This window comes from Globicephala melas, chromosome 7, assembly GCF_963455315.2.
Source record: "Globicephala melas chromosome 7, mGloMel1.2, whole genome shotgun sequence".
In the NCBI taxonomy this organism is placed as follows: domain Eukaryota; kingdom Metazoa; phylum Chordata; class Mammalia; order Artiodactyla; family Delphinidae; genus Globicephala; species Globicephala melas.
Window position 1 is genome coordinate 93,793,975 of NC_083320.1, and position 19,085 is coordinate 93,813,059.

A 19,085-nucleotide genomic window follows, 5' to 3' on the forward strand; every position below is an offset into this window, starting at 1 on the left:
TAGGAGCTCTAAGGAAGCAAATGATACTTTTTATAGCAAATAAATGTTAAGTAATTCTATTAGTTTATATTCTATTCTACTTAAGCAAATATCATTTTAAAGCTTCTGGTGAATACTTTTAAGAGAGGCAACCTCAGCAGCAGCAAAAACTAATTGAGATGGCCCAATGCCACAAAGGAAATAACCACTAAAACTAGAATTCCTGAGAGGGAAGGACTGGGAGTGTGGGATTAGCAGATGTAAACTATTATACATAGGAAGGATAAACAACAAGGTCCTACTGTATAGCACAGGGAACTATATTCGATATCCTGTGATAAACCATAATGGAAAAGAATATGAAAAAAGGAATGTCTGTATGTGTGTGAGTCACTCTGCTGTACAGCAGAGATTGCCACAACATTGTACATCAACTATACTCAATAAAAAAAATTTTAATTTAGAAATCACCAGAAAACTACTAGAACTCATTAATGAATGCAGTAAAGTTGCAGGATACAAAATCAGTATACAGAAATCTGTTGCATTTCTACACACAAACAACGAACTATCAGTAAAAGAAATTAAGGAAACAATCCCATTTACCATCACATCAAAAAGAACAAAATACTTAAGAATAAACTTATCTAAGGAAGTAAAAGACCCACACTCAGAAAACTGTAAGACCCTGATGAAAGAAATTAAAGATGACACAAACAGATGGAGAGATATATCGTGTTCATGGATTGGAAGAATTAACATTGTTAAAATGACCATACTACTCAAGACAATCTACAGATTCAGTGCAATCTCTATCAAAATACCAAAGGCATGGGCTTCCCTGATGGCGCAGTGGTTGAGAGTCCGCCTGCCTATGCAGGGGACGCGGGTTCGTGCCCCGGTCCAGGAAGATCCCACATGCCGCGGAGCAGCTAAGCCCGTGAGCCATGGCCGCTGAGCCTGCACGTCCGGAGCCTGTGCTCCGCAACAGAAGAGGCCACAACAGTGAGAGGCCCACGTACCACAAAAAAAAAAAAAAAAAACCAAAGGCATTTTTCACAGAACTAGAATTTTTTTTTTTTTTGGTCTGTGCCACACAGCATGCAGGATCTTAGTTCCCCAACCAGGGACTGAACCCTTGCCCCCCATAGTGAAAGCAGAGTCCTAACCACTGGATCACCAGGGAATTCCAAACTAGAGCCAATAATTTTAAAGTTTCTTGGGAAACTCAAAAGACCCCAAATAGTGAAAATAATCCTAAAAAAGAAGAACAGAGTTGGAGGAATCATGCTCCCTGACTTCAGACTATACTACAAAGCTACAGTAATCAAAACAGCATGGGGAATTCCCTGGAGGTCCAGTGGTCAGGGCTCCACGCTTTCACTGCCAAGTGCCCAGGTTCAATCCCTGGTCAGGGAACTAAGATCCCGCAAGTCGTGCAGCATGGCCAAACAAACAAAAAACAGTAAGATACTGGCACAAAAACACACATAAATCAGTGTAACAGAATGGAGAGCCCAGAAATAAACCCACACACTTAGAGTCAATTAATCTATGACAAAGGAGGCAAGAATATACATTGAAGAAAAGACAGCCTTCGATAAGTGGTTCTGGGAAAGCTGGACAGCTACGTGTAAAAGAATGAAATTAGAACATTCTCTAACACCATATACAAAAATAAACTTAAATTGGATTAAAGACCTAAACGTAAGACCAGAAACCATAAAACTCCTAGAAGAAAACATAGGCAGAACACTCTGGCATAAGCTGTAGCAATTTTTTTTTTTTGAATCTTTCTCCTAAAGCAAAGGAAATAAAAGCCAAAATAAACAAATGGTACCCAATTAGACTTAAAAGCTTTCGCACAGCAAAGGAAACCACCAACAAAACAAAGAGACTACCTATTGAATGGGAGAAAATATTTTCAAATGGTATGACTGATAAGAAGTTAATTCCCAAAATATACAAATGGCTCACACAACTCAATATCAAAAAAACAACTCAATATGAATGAAAAAATTGGCAGAAGACCTGAATAGACATTTTTCCGAAGAAGATATACAGATGGCCAACAGGCACATGAAAACATTGTTAATCATCAGAGAAATGCAAATTAAAACCACAATGAGATATCACCTTACACCTTTCAGAATGGCTATCATCAAAAAGACCACAAATAGGGCTTCTCTGGTGGCGAGGTGGTTGAGAGTCCGCCTGCTGATGCAGGGGACGCGGGTTCGTGCCCCGGTCCAGGAAGATCCCACATGCCGCGGAGCGGCTGGGCCCGTGAGCCATGGCCGCTGAGCCTGCGCATCCGGAGCCTGTGCTCCGCGGCAGGAGAAGCCACAACAGTGAGAGGCCCGAGTTCCACAAAAAAAAAGAAAAAAAAAGACCACAAATAACAAATGTTGGTGAGCATGTGGAGAAAAGGAATCCCTCATACACTGTTATTGGGAATGTAAGTTGGTGCAGCCACTGTGGAAAACAGTACAGAGGTTTCCTCAAAAAACTAAAAACAGAACTACCATATGACGCAGCAATTCCATTCCTGGGTATATATCTGAAAAAAACAAAAACCCTAATTCGAAAATATACATGGACCCCAATGTTCATAGCAGCATTATTTACAATTGCCAAGATATAGAAACAACCTAAGTGTCCATCAACTGATGAATGGATAAAGATATGTTTTTATATATATATATATATATACACACACACACACACACACGGACTATTACTCAGCCATAAAAAAGAACAAAATTTTGCAATTTGCAGCAATATGGATGGACTTGGAGGGCATTACGCTAAGTGAAACAAGTCAGGGAAAAGCAAATACTGTATGATATCATCTACATGTAGAATCTAAAATCTACAGCCAACTAGTGAATATAACAAAAACGAAAGCAGACTCACAGATCCAGAGAACAAACTAGTGGTTATGGGGTGGGAGGGGTGGCACTATAGGGGTGGAGTGGGAGGTAACAGCTATGTCTGTAAGACAGGCTCAAGGATGTATTGTACAACACAGAGAACATAGCCAATATTTTGTAATAACTGTAAATGGAAAATAATCTTTAAAAATGGCATAAAAATTTTTAAATAGCAAAAAGGAAAAATGATGTGATATATAGATACATATATACACACACACACAATGGAATATTACTCAGCCATAAAACAAGAATGAAATTTTGCAATTTGCAACAACATGGATAGACCTGGAGGGTCTTATGCTTAGGGAAGTAAGTCAGAGAAAGGCAAATACTGTAATCACTTATATGTGGAGTCTAAAGAATAAAACAAACAAATGGATGTAACAAAACAGAAATAAAATCAGAGATATAAAGAACAAACTAGTGGCTACCAGTGGAGAGAGGGAAGGGGGAGAAAATCAAGAGGTACAAACTATTATGTATAAAATAAATAAGCTACAAGGATACATTGTACAGCACAGGGAGTATAACCAATATTTTATAATAACTATAAATGGAGCATAACCCTTAAAAACTGTGAATCACTGCTGTACACCGGTAATTTATATAATATTGTACATCAAGTATACCTTAATAAAAATAAGTTAAGAAGGGGCTTCCCTTGTGGCGCAGTGGTTGAGAGTCCGCCTGCCAATGCAGGGGACACGGGTTCATGCCCCGGTCTGGGAAGATCCCACATGCCACGGAGCGGCTGGGCCTGTGAGCCATGGCCGCTGAGCCTGCGCGTCCGGAGCCTGTGCTCCGCAGCAGGAGAGGCCGTAGCAGTGAGAGGCCCGTGTACCGCAAAAAAAAAAAAAAAAGAAACAAACTAGAATTCTAATACAAGCCATATGATTGTAGGGCCCATACTCTTTTTTTTTTGGACCACTTCATTTATTTATGTATTTTTTGGCTGCACTGCTCTGCATGCAGGATCCTAGTTCCTTGACAAGGGATCGAACCCGTGCCCCCTGCAGTGGAAGCGTGGAGTCCTAACCATTGTACTGCCAGGGAATTCCCTAGGGCCCGTACTCTTCATCGCTATGCTATGCTGTCTCTTAAAGATATCGTCTGCCATTTATTACAATAAAATTTTTAACACAGTAACAGCAAAGAACTCCAAAAACTTCCAATTTGAAAGCAGAGGAAATATAAAATATTTTTCCTTCTGTATAATATCCAGAAAAGCTACAGACATGATTACTATTTAAAGGAAAAAGAGTATAAACATTAATTTAAATAATCCTATTCCTAAAAATGTTACAGGCAACTCAATGTTGCTTTCATTTTGATTTACTTCATTTCAGAAACACCATATTCTCATCACTGACTGATCCTCAACTGTCTAGTCTCCCAAAACTTTAGCGTTTAAAAAATCTCCACTCCCCCCACTCTAATGATCCATGTGACACTTCGGTGTTTGGAGAGAAGGCAAATAAAGAAATATAAATTGTTTATAATGGTGGTATCAGTCACAAGTCTGACCTATTGTTACTGTAGTTTGGGAAGTTTCTCAACAAGAGCAAAACTATAATTAAAATTTATTTTACATTTGCCTTATGAAATTTAAGTACTGAAATAAATGTCATTCCAGTCTACTGGGTGGGTATGAAAAATCTCAACATATTTCAATACTATTAAAGTCATTCTTCTTTTATTAATATTCTAAAGTTAATAATCTTTCTTCCATAAGAAAGAATTTTTCTTCCATAATAATCTTTCTTCCATCTTTCTTCTTATCTTTCAGTGAGATAAAGAGTCAGTCACTGACTGGGACTTCCCTGGTGCTCCAGTGGGTAAGATGCCTCACTCCCGATGCAGAGGGCCCAGGTTGGATCCCTGGTCGGGAACTAGATCCCCCACGCATGCCGCAACTAACAGTTCTCATGCTGCAATTAAGAAGCCCGCGTGCCGCAAACTAAAGATCCCACATGCCGCAATGAAGATCCCAGTGCAGCCAAAATAAGTAAAAAAAAAAAAAGAGCATAAACAGTTCTATTCTCAGATCATGCCATACCTAAACTTAACATCTCATGAAAAGTACTTCAAATTTTTGCTAGATACATAGAATCACGAAATTACAAGACTAAAAAGAATTTAAAAGGTCATTTCTTTAATTTCCTTGTCTTCAAGCAGGATCATATTCATACCACCAAGATTTTTATCTATTTTATTAAGCCCAAGAAACTAAAATTCCAAAATCTGCCTTAGAAACCTATTCTAATACTTCCTTATGTAATTTTACATTTTCTTAAATCTCTGAAGCCAAAAAGAGCAGAGTAAAATAGAAATGTGGGTCTTTGAAGGCAAGCGTGACCTACTATCCTGCTTAAACCAACTTCTGACAACATGGCTTTGGGGAAATTACTACAAGCACCCACGCCTCATTTCTTGTCCATAAAATACGGTAATAGTTCATCACCAAAATTTGTCTAAGGATTAACAGGCGGAGTCACAATTATGTCGCACAGTACCATAGCTAATAGTCAATAACTGCCACTTCCTCCTCTTTTTTTTTTTTTTTTAATCTTTGGTTGTGATGGGTCTTCATTGCTGCACATGGGCGTTCTCTAGTTGCAGCAAGCGGGGGCTACTCTTCATGGCGGTGCGCAGGCGTCTTGTTAAGGTGGCTTCTCTCGTTGCAGAGCACAGTCTCTAGGTACACAGGTTTCAGTAGTTGCAGCATACGGGCTCAGTTGTTGCGGCAAGCGGGCCCTAGAGCACATGGGCTTCAGTAGTTGCGGTGCATGGGCTCAGTTGTTGTGGCAAGCAGGCCCTAGAGCACGTGGGCTTCAGTAGTTGCGGTGCATGGGCTCAGTAGTTGCGGCACATGGGCCCTAGTGCACATGGGCTTCAGTAGTTGCGGCACATGGGCTCAGTAGTTGCGGTGCATGGGTTCTAGAGCGCAGGCTCAGTAGTTGTGGCACACGGGCTTAGGTGCTCCATGGCATGTGGCATCTTCCCGGACCAGGGATCAAACCCGTGTCCCCTGCACTGGCAGGCGGATTCTTAACCACTGCGCCACAAGGGAAGTCCCTCCTTGCCTGGTTGGACAGATTAACCCTCCTTTAGATAAAACTTATAAAATCTGTTTTTAAAAAAAAACGTTTTTTCAAGGCTCTGGAGAGTGACCAAATGGAGACAGAAACTTGAGAGTTTATCCATGAAAAAATGAAACTGCATCCAATGAGATCTGCATTTTGTAACTTCTCGTCTAAGACAGCAGTCTCAAATTTTTCTGCCTCAGGATTCCTTTACTTTCTTAAAAGTACTGAGTACCCCATGTAAGAAATTAAAAAGGAAAAAAAATTTAATTTTTAAATTCACTTAGGGCTTCCGTGGTGGCACAGTGGTTGAGACTTCGCCTGCTGATGCAGGGGACACGGGTTTGTGCCCCGGTCCGGGAAGATCCCACATGCCGCGGAGCAGCTGGGCCCGTGAGCCACAGCCGCTGAGCCTGTGCGTCCGGAGCCTGTGCTCCGCAACGGGAGAGGCCACAACAGTGAGAGGCCCGAGTACCGCAAAAAAAAAAAAAAAAAAAAAATTCATTTAAAATGACAATGAACTTATTACCTATTAAAATAAAATTTTAATATTTTCCAGAACAAAAAAATATTAACAAGAAGAACGGGAGAGTTTTACATTTTGTAAATCTCTTTATTATATAGTTTTTAAAAGACAACTGGATTCTCATATCTGCATCTTCATTCACTCTTTGTAATCCATTGTTCTTCCTGAAGCATATAAAGAAAAAAAGGCATCACATACACAATATAGTTGGAAAAGGCAAGACCTTGTCAACCTTGAAAGGCTCTCAGGGTCCAAAAGAGGTCCTCAGACCACACCATGAGAATTTCTGACCTAATGGCAGTCTAATCTGTGCACAACTAGGGGGTAAGCCCCAAAATTTGCATATAAACTCTGCCCCAAATCTTGGTTAACTGCTAAACCATGCATGTGCTGTAGAGACTCCAGGGTACAGTGACAAAGAAGGAACTTAAAAGAAAAGATTTCAGCTGTTGTCACCACTGAAAAGAGAATGGAATTTTAATCCAATTAAGCAAACTGCTTGCTAGAACAAAAAAATATTCTTCAGAGAACACAACAGAATCTAGTCCCTAAATTTCATTCAAAATACAAGCGTAAAATTAAGAAATTACTAGCCAGTATACACACAGAAAAAACACAAAACAAATAAAAAACCAAGAAAATGTGACATATACACAAGGGAATACAGTAAACAAAATCCAACCTCAAGATGTAGATGTTGCAATTGGAGGACTAAAGGAAAATATTTTCAAACAACTTTAGAGATAAGCAATCACAGATAATTGGAAATTATAAAAGGAACCAAATACAAATTCTACACTAAAAACTACAATAATTAAATTGTAAGATACATTAAGTGGGTTTAACAGCAAACTGGAGACAACAGAAGATAAATCCTGAGAAATTATCTGAGAGAAAAAAGACTGAGGAGAGCAGAGCCTCAGAGACCTGTGGAACAGTATCAAGAAGTCAAACATAACTTAAATCACAGAAAAAAAGAATAGGCCAGAAATCTATTTTTAAAATAATGGCCAAAACTTCCCCAGTTTGGTGAAAAACAAAAAATTTACCTATTCAGTATTAATAAAACTAAACAGGAAAAATACAAACAAAATAAACCTATGCACATTCATAGTTAAGACGGCTTAAAAAGATACAGAAAAAAAAATCTTGAACGTAGCCTGAGGAAAAGAACACCTAGCTAGAACAAAAATATAAATGCCATCTAACTTCTCAGCAGAAATTATAAAGAACAGAAGACAATGGAACTGTAACTTTAAAGAACTGGAGGGGAAACTTTTCAGCCAGAATTCTTCAGCAAAACTACTCTTCAAAAATCAAGTAAAATAAAGATACTTTTAGATAAAGAAAAACAGTATTTTTAGCCAGCCAACAGTATGGCAATTCTTCAAAAAATTAAAAATAGAATTAGCATATGATGCAAATATTCCACTTCTGGGTACATATCTAAAAGAACTGAACGGGACTCAAACAGATATTTACACACCCATGCTCACAGCAGCATTATTCACAAAAGCCAGAAAGTGGAAATAACCCAAGTGTCCATTGATAGATGAATGGATAAGCAAAATGTGGTACATATACATCCAATGGAATATTATTCCAACTTAAAAAGGAATGAAATTCTGACACATTCTACCACATGGATGAACCTTGAAGACATTAAGTATGCTAGGTGAAACCAACCAGATACAAAAGGACAAATATTGTATGATCCCACCTATATGAAGGATGTAAATTAGTGAATTCATGGAAACAGAAGTAGAACAGTGGTTACCAGGGGCTTCGGGTTGGTGGGGAGGGGAGTTTCAGTTTGGGTTGATGAAAACTTCAACAATGTAACGCCACTGAATTTTACACTTAAAAATGGTTAAAGTGGTAAACCATAAGTACAAATCGTCCTTGATTTATGATGGTGTTATTATGGCCCAATAAACTCGTAACAGGTTAGAAATATCGTTACGTCAACATAATACACCTAATCATATATTATAGCTTAGCCTAGCCTACCTTAAACATGCTCAGAACACTTAACATTAGCCTAGTTAGACAAAATCATCTAACACAGAGCCTATTTTGTAATGAAATGTTGACTACCTCATGTAATTTATTGAGTACTCAAAGTGAAAAACAGAATGGTTACACGGGTACAGAACGGTTTTAAGTGTATCAGTTGCTTACCCTCGTGACTGAATGGTTTACTGGGAGCTGCAGCTTGCTGCCCAGCATCACAAGAGAGTACTGTACCACACAGGCTAGCCTGGGAAAAGGTCAAAATTCAAAGTACAATTTCCACTGAGTGTATCACTTTTGTACCATACCCATCGAAAAATCCTAAGTCAGACCACCATAAGGTGGAGACCATCTGTATATATTTTACCACAATAAAAAAAAAATTAATCAACATACTTAACCATATTCAGAGAATAAAAAAGAAAAACCAGGGACTTCCCTGGTGGCGCAGTGGTTGAGAGTCTGCCTGCCGATGCAGGGGACACAGGTTCGTGCCCCGGTCTGGGAAGATCCCACATGCCGCGGAGCAGCTGGGCCCGTGGGCCATGGCCGCTGAGCCTGCGCTCCGCAACGGGGAGAGGCCACAACAGTGAGAGGCCCGCGTACCACAAAAAAAAAAAAAAAAAAAAAGAAAAAAAGAAAAACCATGTGATTGTTTCAATAGGTACAGAATAAGATTTGAATAAATTATACCCATGATTTCAAAAAAACCTCTCAGCTAATTAAGAACAGAATTTCCCCTGTGTTATATGAAAAATCTACAATTCTGAGTATTGAAATGCTGGACATTTCCCCCCTAAAATTGGGAAGGAGGCAAGGATGTCTACTCTCAACAATTCCATTCAAAATTTTATTAAAGGTCCCAGTTGGTGCAATTAAAAATAAGAAATGCAAGGTACAAAAATTGAAAAAGAAGTAAAACTGTCCCTATTTGCAAACAAAATGACTATGCATGTAGAAGATGCAAAAGAATTAACAAAAAGATTATGAATCTTTACATTTAACCAGGTCTCAAGATACCAAATCAATATACAAAATTCATTGTATGTCTATGCACTAGCAACAAACGAAAAAGAAAATTTAAAAACAATTCCATTTACAACTGCATCATATAACATATTTAGTAATAAATTTAACAAAAAAATGCAAGACCTCATCAAAAACTATAAAACATTGCTGCGATAAAGATAACTTAATAAGTGAAGAGATGTCAAGCTTCAAGATTGTCAAAATGTTACTTCTCCTCAAAGTAATCTATAAATTCAACACAATCCCAATCATAGTCCTAGCATAATTATAATGTTTTTATATAAACTGACAAGCTCATTCTGAAATTAATAATGAAAACAAAGGTCCTAGAATAGACAAAACAATTTGGGAAAACAACAAAAGCTAGAGAATTTACATTAACTAAATTTGGGACTTACTCTAAAGCTACTCAGTGGTTCTCAGTTGGAGGCAATTTTGCACCTCAGGGGACATTTGGCAATGTCTAGATACATTTTTGGTTTTCACTATGGGTAGGATGCTACTGGGATCTAACAGGTAGAGGACAGGGATACTACTAAAATTCTATAATACGCGAGACAGCCCCACAACAACCTGGCCCAAAATTTCAATAGTGCCATAACTGGGAAACCCTAAACTACAGTAGTCAAGACAATGTGGTATTGACATCAGGATTTTCAAACAGATTAATAAAACAGAATACAGATTCCAGAAGATGATCCCCCTAGGTCAACTGTCTAACAAAGGCAACAAAGCAATTCAATGGAGAAAAAAAGTGTTTTCAACAAAAGGTTCTAGAACAAGATAGCCATAAGTAAAAAACTGAACTGTGATTCCCACCTCACACCATACATGTCATTAGTTCATGATGGGTCATATACCTAAATAAAAGCTAAAATGATAAATTCTAGAAGACAACATATCTTCACAACCTAGCAAAAGTACTATCTGTGAAAAGACTTAAAAGCAAAATATATAATAGAACTAAAAGATCTCTACAACTCAATAAAAACTCAACCCAATTTAAAATATGGACAAAAAACTTGAACAGTCATTTCACAAAAGACAACACACAAATGGCTAACAAGCACACGAAAAAAGTAGTCAATACCAATATTCATCACAGAAATACAAAAGTAAAACCAGAAAGAGAAATACAAATTAATTCCACAAACTACATACCCATTAGGAGGACTAAAATTTACAAGGCTGAAAACGAACAACTGTTGGTGAAAATATGAAATGACCCAAACTCTCACATATTGCTAGTGGGTAGGTAAAATGTTACAAAAGATCTAGCAATTTCTCATAAAGTTAAGCATACACTTAGCCTATGACCCAGTAATTCTACTCCTAGGTATTTACCCAAGAGAAATAAAAACATACCTCTACAAAAGGCCTCATGTAAGAATGTTCTGCTTTATTCATAATAGCAAATATGTCTGTCAACAAGTGACACACTGTGGTATATTCATACAACAGACTACTACTCAGCAATAAAAATACTGATACCTGCAACAACCTAAAATAATCTCAAATATTATGTAAAACAAGCCAGCATAAAGAGCATGTACTGTATGATAGCATGTATATCCAATCACAGAGCAGGCAAAAGTAATCTATGGTTTAAAAGAAAAAAGGAAAAGAACAGCAGATGCCTTGGAAGGGCAGGGGGCAGGGGGGGTTGCAGGGAGAAGACATGAGTGAGGAACATGGGAATCAAGTGGAAAGGTTCACTATGGACATTTCTGGGATGACAGAAATGTCCAATCTCTTGAGTGAGGAATCTTACATGATATAAACATTTATCAAAATAAGCAGTTTTGTGCATTATGTAACTTTATTTAAAAAAAATCTAGTAGGGGTGGTGAGTAGATAGTGGTAATATTGAAATAAGAAATAAAAGAATTGTTGAACCTGAGTGACACACACATGGAGGTTCCCTATACTATTTTTGAAATTTTCCATAATTAAAGGTATTTAAAAAATAATTTCTCTTAATTCTCCCTCAGTGGAGGAAGAGAACTGGTAATCACTGTCCATGATATAAACTACAATCTCTTACTAAGGTATGCTCTAAATTTTCTTTTTTATGCTGAATATATACAGCATATATATACTCCTTTACACTTTCTTTAATCTTATTCATCATAGTTACAGCTCACCTTGAAATGTGTTCATATTTTCCATATTTGATTTATTTACTACTACCTGTAGGGAGAAAACACTCCTTTTGCCCCTACTACCTGATAGCAATATGCTACCTACTTTGAATACATTACCCAACTTAAATCCCAAAGTTGAATTTAGCATCTAGAATTTTAATCTTATTTACTTATTAATTACCTCTCTCTCATGAAAATTCATGTGCAATGGCAAACAAGGATCTTATCCTATTCACTACTTCTTCAGACATGGCACATAAAGGATACCCAGTGAATATGTGTAAATCAAAGCATTAAGGAATATAATATCAGAGCTCACAAATACACAGTTTAGCTCTCTTTCTGACAGTACAAATCACTTCCCACTCCAGTTATATCCAGCTTATTTTGCCTTTTATTGGCTTTTATATCAACTGCTATGTTTTTGTTTCAAGTGGAATAGAATATCTGTGTTTCAGAACTTCACATTTCCTCTATCCAAAAATACAATCATAAAATATTTAAACACAGTTGATTTAATGTATATATATTACACTATATTAAATGATGTGATTTCTTTTTCTGCTCTTATTCATATGGATAAAGAAAAAAATCATAGTATTTTGAGAGTCTCAAATTCTGCTAACATCACAATTAAAGCTGAAAAACCCTAGCAAATATTGAGAATTGAGAGTTCCTTACATAGGGATAAAATGCAGTTAAGTATAGATTTATTTTTCTTTTTTTTTTTAAGAATAGATTTTTAACAAAAACAATGATCAAATTTACTTGAAAAGCATTTACCTAACAAAGAGAGCATCTATATAAGCTTAAAATCAAATTGTTAGTTCCCTTCAGTGAAATACAGGAAATCTAGGTTTGTTCTCAGAGTATGTGTTTCAGTAAACATTTGGAGCATGGTTTATGAGCAAAACTATCAATATCTTAAATTAGGATTAGTTTCACCTCAATTTTGAATTTTTTTTTCATTCTTGTTTTTCATTCTCAAATATCCTCAAAACATCCATAAAGTTATAAAAGAAGAGGGGAAGGACAAACATTATTAGTGGTATCATAAAAAACAAAAACTGAGAAAAATAACTACTAATGACATCAAGTTAGTTTTTGAAACCAAGAGTTTTCCTCATTAGTTACGCAAAATACTACCCAAGAAGTTGGTAGTTGCAATTTTTCTCTGACCAAAAAAATCTGAAAAACTATTTTTGAACATTCTAAGGGAGAAAGCAAGAGAGAAGTAAACATCAGGAGAAACAGAAATAAAATCACTCACAAAGAATGACATTACACATACAAAATTTTATTATTTAAAAAACAGGTCACAAGTATCTTACAAATATTGTTCGCCATAGATTCCAATCCAAGTTCTTCCAGATGCCGTTCTATGTTCATAGATTATATATAACTTGAAAAGCATTTACTTTAAATGTACCAAATGCAGCAAAAGTCTTAAAAATAGAAGTTTTAAAGCAAATACTCATTTAGAGACACCAGCAAATAGATCTGACCTTTTCAAGTGGCTTTCCCAAAGAGTTTCCAATCAGTTTCCAGTCATTCAAGACTTCTTCAATTTTGGAAATAAACCTAGGAAAGAGGAAAAAACTTTCTAAATATGTAACCACATTTTTTCCTATTGTTATATAATTCCTTTAAAAGTTTTTTTTAATATTTTAACACTTTCAACAAAGAAGGCTGAGTAAGTTTAGTATTGTTAGCCTAATTTATGGATGTGAAATGAAAATAATCTTTAGCCCAAGAATTCTTAGATTGAGGGACTTCCCTGGTGGCCCAGTGGTTATGAATCTGCCGGCCAATGCAGGGGTCACGGGTTCGATCCCTTTTCCAGTAAGATCCCACATGCCGCGGAGTAACTAAGCCCATGTGCCACAACTACTGAGTCTGCACTCTACAGCCCGTGTGCCACAACTACTGAAGCCCGCGCACCTAGAGCCCGTGCTCTGCGACAAGAGAAGCCACCACACTGAGAAGCCTGCGCACTGCAAGGAAGAGTAGCCCCCACTCTCCGCAACTAGAAAAAGCCCGTGCGCAGCAACAAACACCCAACGCCACCAAAAATAAATAAATTTTAAAAAATAATAAATTCCCTTGATAATACGTGGATTTAAACTTTCTGCTAAAAAAAAAATCAAAACAATGCAAAATTGTTTAGATTTCTTAGATTGATTTTTTTTAAGTCTACTGCCAACCCAACAAAACCTGTTCTGCCTTCTATAAAATATAAGAGTAAATCCCTCCATATTGAAATGAATATAATAAATTTGAGACAGGAAAACTGACAGACTAAAATGATACTAGTAAAGATAATTATGAAGCTAATGATTTCTTCACTACCCTCCAAATAACTGATCTATTTAAATTAACTTTTCCTTTAAAGATACTTATGAATTCCCTGATTTGCCTCCCCCTCCCCCAAAAAATATTATTTGGGAACTTTCCCATTAAAACAAAACAAGTTTTAAGGGACAGCTGGCAAGAAACTGAAAGTAGATTTGTCAGCTTTAAGGAATAATCAACAGATTTTTAAACTATTCACTGTCTGATTTTAATTCTAATGATCAAGCAGAACTATTAAAGAGAATGAACGCTGACTAGCAACATGCTCAATTTCAGCAAATGAACACCGTCACATCTCAGTAGCAGTGTTCAATACATATTAAAGGACACTGTCAGAAGACCTGTTATTACTCTAATAAGCTGCCTTCTTACACTGTATATGTATGATGCAATCTAACAGCAACACGGCTCTCCTAAAACACTTACATAGTATTGCTAGAGTGCTAGAGTACTAGAGTTAATTCTAGTCAAAATATATTCAAAAGTAACAGGTTTTTCCTGTCAGTGACATTATAAATTATTTATTTACATTCTTGGTGTAACGGTAGTAATGGGAGTTTTTATGATTCAACTGAACCTTCTAATTACCTCCTCTTTAAAATTTAAAAAAAGATATTAATTAATACAATATTTTGAGGGGGTTAAAATGGCAATTATCAGTTTTTATGAAGAGTGCTCTAGAAATAAATAAACACGTTTGCAAAAAAAGAACTAAAAAATTTAAATGTAGGCATACGTGAGCAAAAATCTGTATGTGAAATACACATTACATTTATAAAGGTAAAAAACTAGAAACTGCCTTAAAGTCCAACTGCAGCAACCAGCTGTAAATTAATGGTACATCCATTCAAAGGACTAATATGCACCCATTAAAAATCATGTTTTGAAGCCCATTTGAGGAAATAAGATAATGTCCATATGTTAGATGAAAAAATGGAAGCTATAGAAATAAATATTGGGACTTCCCCAGTGGCGCAGTGGTTAAGAATCTGCCTGCCAATGCAGGAGACACAGGTTTGAGCCCTGGTCCAGGAAGATCCCACATGCTGCAGAGCAACTAAGCCCGTGTGCCACAACTACTGGGCCCACGTGCCACAACTACTGAAGCCTGCATGCCTGGAATCCGTTGCCCGCAACAAAAGAAGCCACCGCACAGAGAAGCCCGCATGTCACGACAAAGAGTAGCCCCTGCTCGCCACAACTAGAGAAAGCCCACGCATAGCAACGAAGAGCCAACGCAGCCAAAAATAAATAAATTTTAAAAAATGATTTTAGAAATAAATATTAATACAGTTTAACACAAAAAGTTTACAACACACAGATTACAAGGAATTTTCTCAAAATATTAACCGTAGCTATCTCCTGCTGGTAGGATTACAGGTGATTTTTCTTTCTTTTTTATTTTATAATGATGTATTATAATAAAAATAATTTAAAATAATACAGCTTTCACGGTAAAAGAAGGAACATCTTAAAATATTCATTGTATGAATCCTATCAGTACTAAAACAAACCAAAATAGGACTCTATCCTGTAAGTATTGATATTTGATTAGAAAAATGTAATAACTTTATGCCTGAAAGCTCTCCAGATCTCACCTGAAGAGTCACTTCCTCTTACTTCTCATTCTGTATTACGTTTTTTTGTTATATGCTCTTAAAAGACCAGGTTTCTTTCTCTTCTCAGTATTTCAATTGTAATTACAGGCTCCTGTACTACTATTTGATTCATATCTATCTATTCCATTAGTCTGTACGTTCAGCAAGAGCAGGAACCATATGCTTTCACTGACCACCACATCCCTAATGCCCTGCACTGTGCCTGACACATGGGTACTCAGTATTTTTTCAATTGACAAGGGATATAAAGAGTTATTGGCTTCTCTCAATAAACTGTCCATATGGCTCATAACATACTGACAAGAAATTTCATTCAAACATTAAACTCAAGGTTTAAAAGACTCCAAAGTCTTAACATTTTCCCACAAACTGTAAAACACTGGTTTTACTCTAGAAACAAGAGCTTAAAAGTCAAAACTCAAAGTTCCTACTTTGTGGTAGTTTTCAAAGCTGTGTTAACAATTACTTCCAAATAAGGAGCTAAAGGATTTAACAGTCCACATCAGGATACTTTAAATATTTAGCTAGTGGAAAGTAATCATTTTTCCATTAAATACTCTTGTTTCCTCTTGTTTCCTCATCCCACTCTCCAAGATTCAAATTACATTTTCTAACTACCTTTAAGACATTAAGTTATTATTTCAAATTCAACAGGTCTAAAACTGGATTCTTCTCACTTTGCCACTTTCGTATCTTCATTCTCTCAGGCAAGAAACTGCATTTCCACGGTTTTTTTTTCTACTTGTACATTTCATCAAGCCTATCATCGACTTCTTTGAAATGTCTAACAATCTTCCCTCCTAGCCTCTCTCTTCAGTCTCCAAATCAACAACCTAATCAAAGTAACTTCATTTTACCTCATCTCCTCAAACCACTCTCATATCACTTTGCCACTTTAAAATCAAGGGTCCCTCACTACTGCTCTTTAATGTTCTAAAGTGTGGTCTCCTGACCAGCAGTAGCAGCAGCATCACCTGAGAGCTTGTTAGAAATGCAAATTTTTGAATCTCAGGCATACAGAATCATCAACTATGATTCTGACGCACACTGAAGTTTGAGAATCACTGGTCTTAAAGCACCAAATTTAGATTCCTTTACTTAGCTTTGGAAGCTATCTATAACCTGGTCCTATCCTCCTTAATAATCTTGTTTACTTCCCTTCAACAAACAGCCTTCACTCCAGTAAAGACATTTCATTAAATCCCAAAGGTTTTCACCTGTCTCTGTTCAAGTCAGGGCCTTCTCGTATTTAACCAATTACTTTCCACTTTCCAGGCCCAGCACATTTCCTATCTTTTCTATGAAAATACCTCCAACAATTATAATCCACAGCAATAGCATCCTTAAAGTAATTTAACTATTTGCTGTTTTGTTTTTTTAACACATGGAAAAAGAGTTTTGTTTTGGCTTTGTTCTTCTCTGTTAGTATAGTTCTGAACACACAGTACTTGCTCAATAAAGCCTTGCCACTGTGCTTGTGTCTTACCGACTTTTTGGGGGGGGGGGGCGGGGGAAGGGACAACAGGTCAAACAAGTAGCCCAGCAGGGATCTCTTCTATGCCGTTTAATGACATGACATTCACATCCAGATGGATTTCCTCTCCCAACCAGAAAGATTATAAAATGTTCCAACAAGCTAACTACTGACCTCAACACTCAGAAAACCTGAAGGGCCTCTGGGACATCAAACTGATAACACCTGGATCCAAGCTATCACTCCTCCCCAAACTTGGCCTTCAACTAATTCCAGCGATCCTACAGTTTCACGTAGCTGTTTCAACTGGGAGTTTAATGGCACCGGAAGCCTGGGCCCATTACCCACTGAAATGGAACAACTCGAATCAAAGCGTTCCCAAGCCAGACGCGGACTATTTCAAAAGGTTATTCTAAAAGACAAGATGGAGCTGGTGGGAGTGGCAGACGGACAACCACCAGGACTCTGAAGAAAGGCCTCCTCCTAAAAAGGACGTACACGGCAAGATGAAAAAAGCACCTGCGAAGTTTATTGCTCACTATAACAAAATGACGTACACGGAAAGGAACGCAGGAACGGCAGCGGTAGCCTGGGAACTGTTTCTGGAGAACCAAAGGTCTAAGGAGAGTGGCCGGAGAGCGGAGAAAACTAAACTCCTCCGGGGTTTGGCTGATGTGGGCGGGCCGGGGCTGGTCAGACGCGAGACGCAGAAGAGGCTTGCGGCCGACCACAGCAGCGAGGAGGCGGAGACCCGGACACCCACGGGTCTTACTATTCCCGCAGAAGTGGCGTCTGGGTTGGGGGAGTCTATGCTGGGGGAGTAGCGGGGGGAGACGCCGGGTCCCAAAATGCTGGTAACCAATGATAACGACTCACCTTTCCCATTCCGAGGCAGTGGTGAAGTCCGTGATCTCAAATACCTCGGACTCGGGCTGTGGGAAGTGAAAGGAAAGAAAGAGATTGAGCTCCGGGGCGCTGACATGGAGGAGCAAACTTATACAGAGAGAGGAATACGGAGGGAGTAAACACCTCACCTCACTGTCGGCCGCCATCTTGAAGAGCGCCGAGGCGGGCGCTAGGGCTGCCGGGAAGAAGAGCTGGAGGGCGGGGGGCGGCGGCGGGCAGGAGAGCCGAGAGCTGGCGGAGGCGGGGAGGGGAAGGGCGGGGCCTCCGCGCAGCCCCGCCCTCGGAGTCCCGCTAGGAAATATCTCAGGTTGAAATCATTTGATTTTTCTTTTTTAATGTTTTTTGTTCCTGAGGAGGAAGAATTTACTCTGCCCTCAAGTCCCCGTTCTTTGGCTGATTTAATACAATTTAAAATTTTCCTGTAGAGCAATGAATTCAGGAAAAGAACAGAAGCAAAGAGGTAAGACAAGGCCCTAGACCCATGTGGGTACCAGTGTATTAAAAAACCTAAAACACATCGCTTGTGTTTCTGTTTTTCTTTCCACCTCTGTTGATTGATTGCAAGGCACTGAGCTAGATGCCATAATATCCACCCTCCCTTACCCCTACCCCTCAGAGAGTTTAGTTTGGGTAAGTCATCAAATAAAATCATTATGCTATTTATCTGGTTTCTGAGAAGAGCAACATGCTGTGCAATGAACACAACACTTTTTAAGTCACTGAGGAACAGAAGGAGTGCCAGCTAGCATTTAGTAATTATATCTCATACATTCTGAAATATTTACAGAGGAAATCATACCATGTCCAGGATTTGTTTCAAAATGAGGGGAGGGAGGAGTGGATAGAGCTAGAAATAAAACAAGATTAGCCATGAGTCGATTATTGTTTAAGCTGCTGATGGTTACCTGGGTATTTATACTATCCCCTACTTCTGTTAGGCCTGAAATTTTTCGTAATTAAAAGCTTTTTAAAAGTTTTTTAAAGGGCTTCCCTGGTGGTGCAGTGGTTAAGAATCCGCCTGCCA

General features: G+C 37.9%; 1 protein-coding gene across 3 annotated transcripts in view; it reads right to left on the reverse strand.

The window, feature by feature from the left end:
* The window catches only part of RAB3GAP1 (RAB3 GTPase activating protein catalytic subunit 1), a 125,905-nt gene extending 107,669 nt beyond the window's left edge, over window positions 1–18,236 (reverse strand). For all 3 annotated transcript variants that reach the window (XM_060302505.1, XM_030883078.2, XM_060302504.1), the window contains exons 1-3: window positions 18,190–18,236; window positions 18,032–18,087; window positions 13,216–13,291 (exon numbers count right to left, since the gene is read on the reverse strand). In XM_060302505.1, coding sequence (XP_060158488.1) covers window positions 13,216–13,291; window positions 18,032–18,087; window positions 18,190–18,207 — 150 coding nt within the window. In that variant the 5' untranslated portion in view covers window positions 18,208–18,236. The remainder of the gene's footprint in view (window positions 1–13,215; window positions 13,292–18,031; window positions 18,088–18,189) is intronic.
* Window positions 18,237–19,085: the final 849 nt, after the last annotated feature.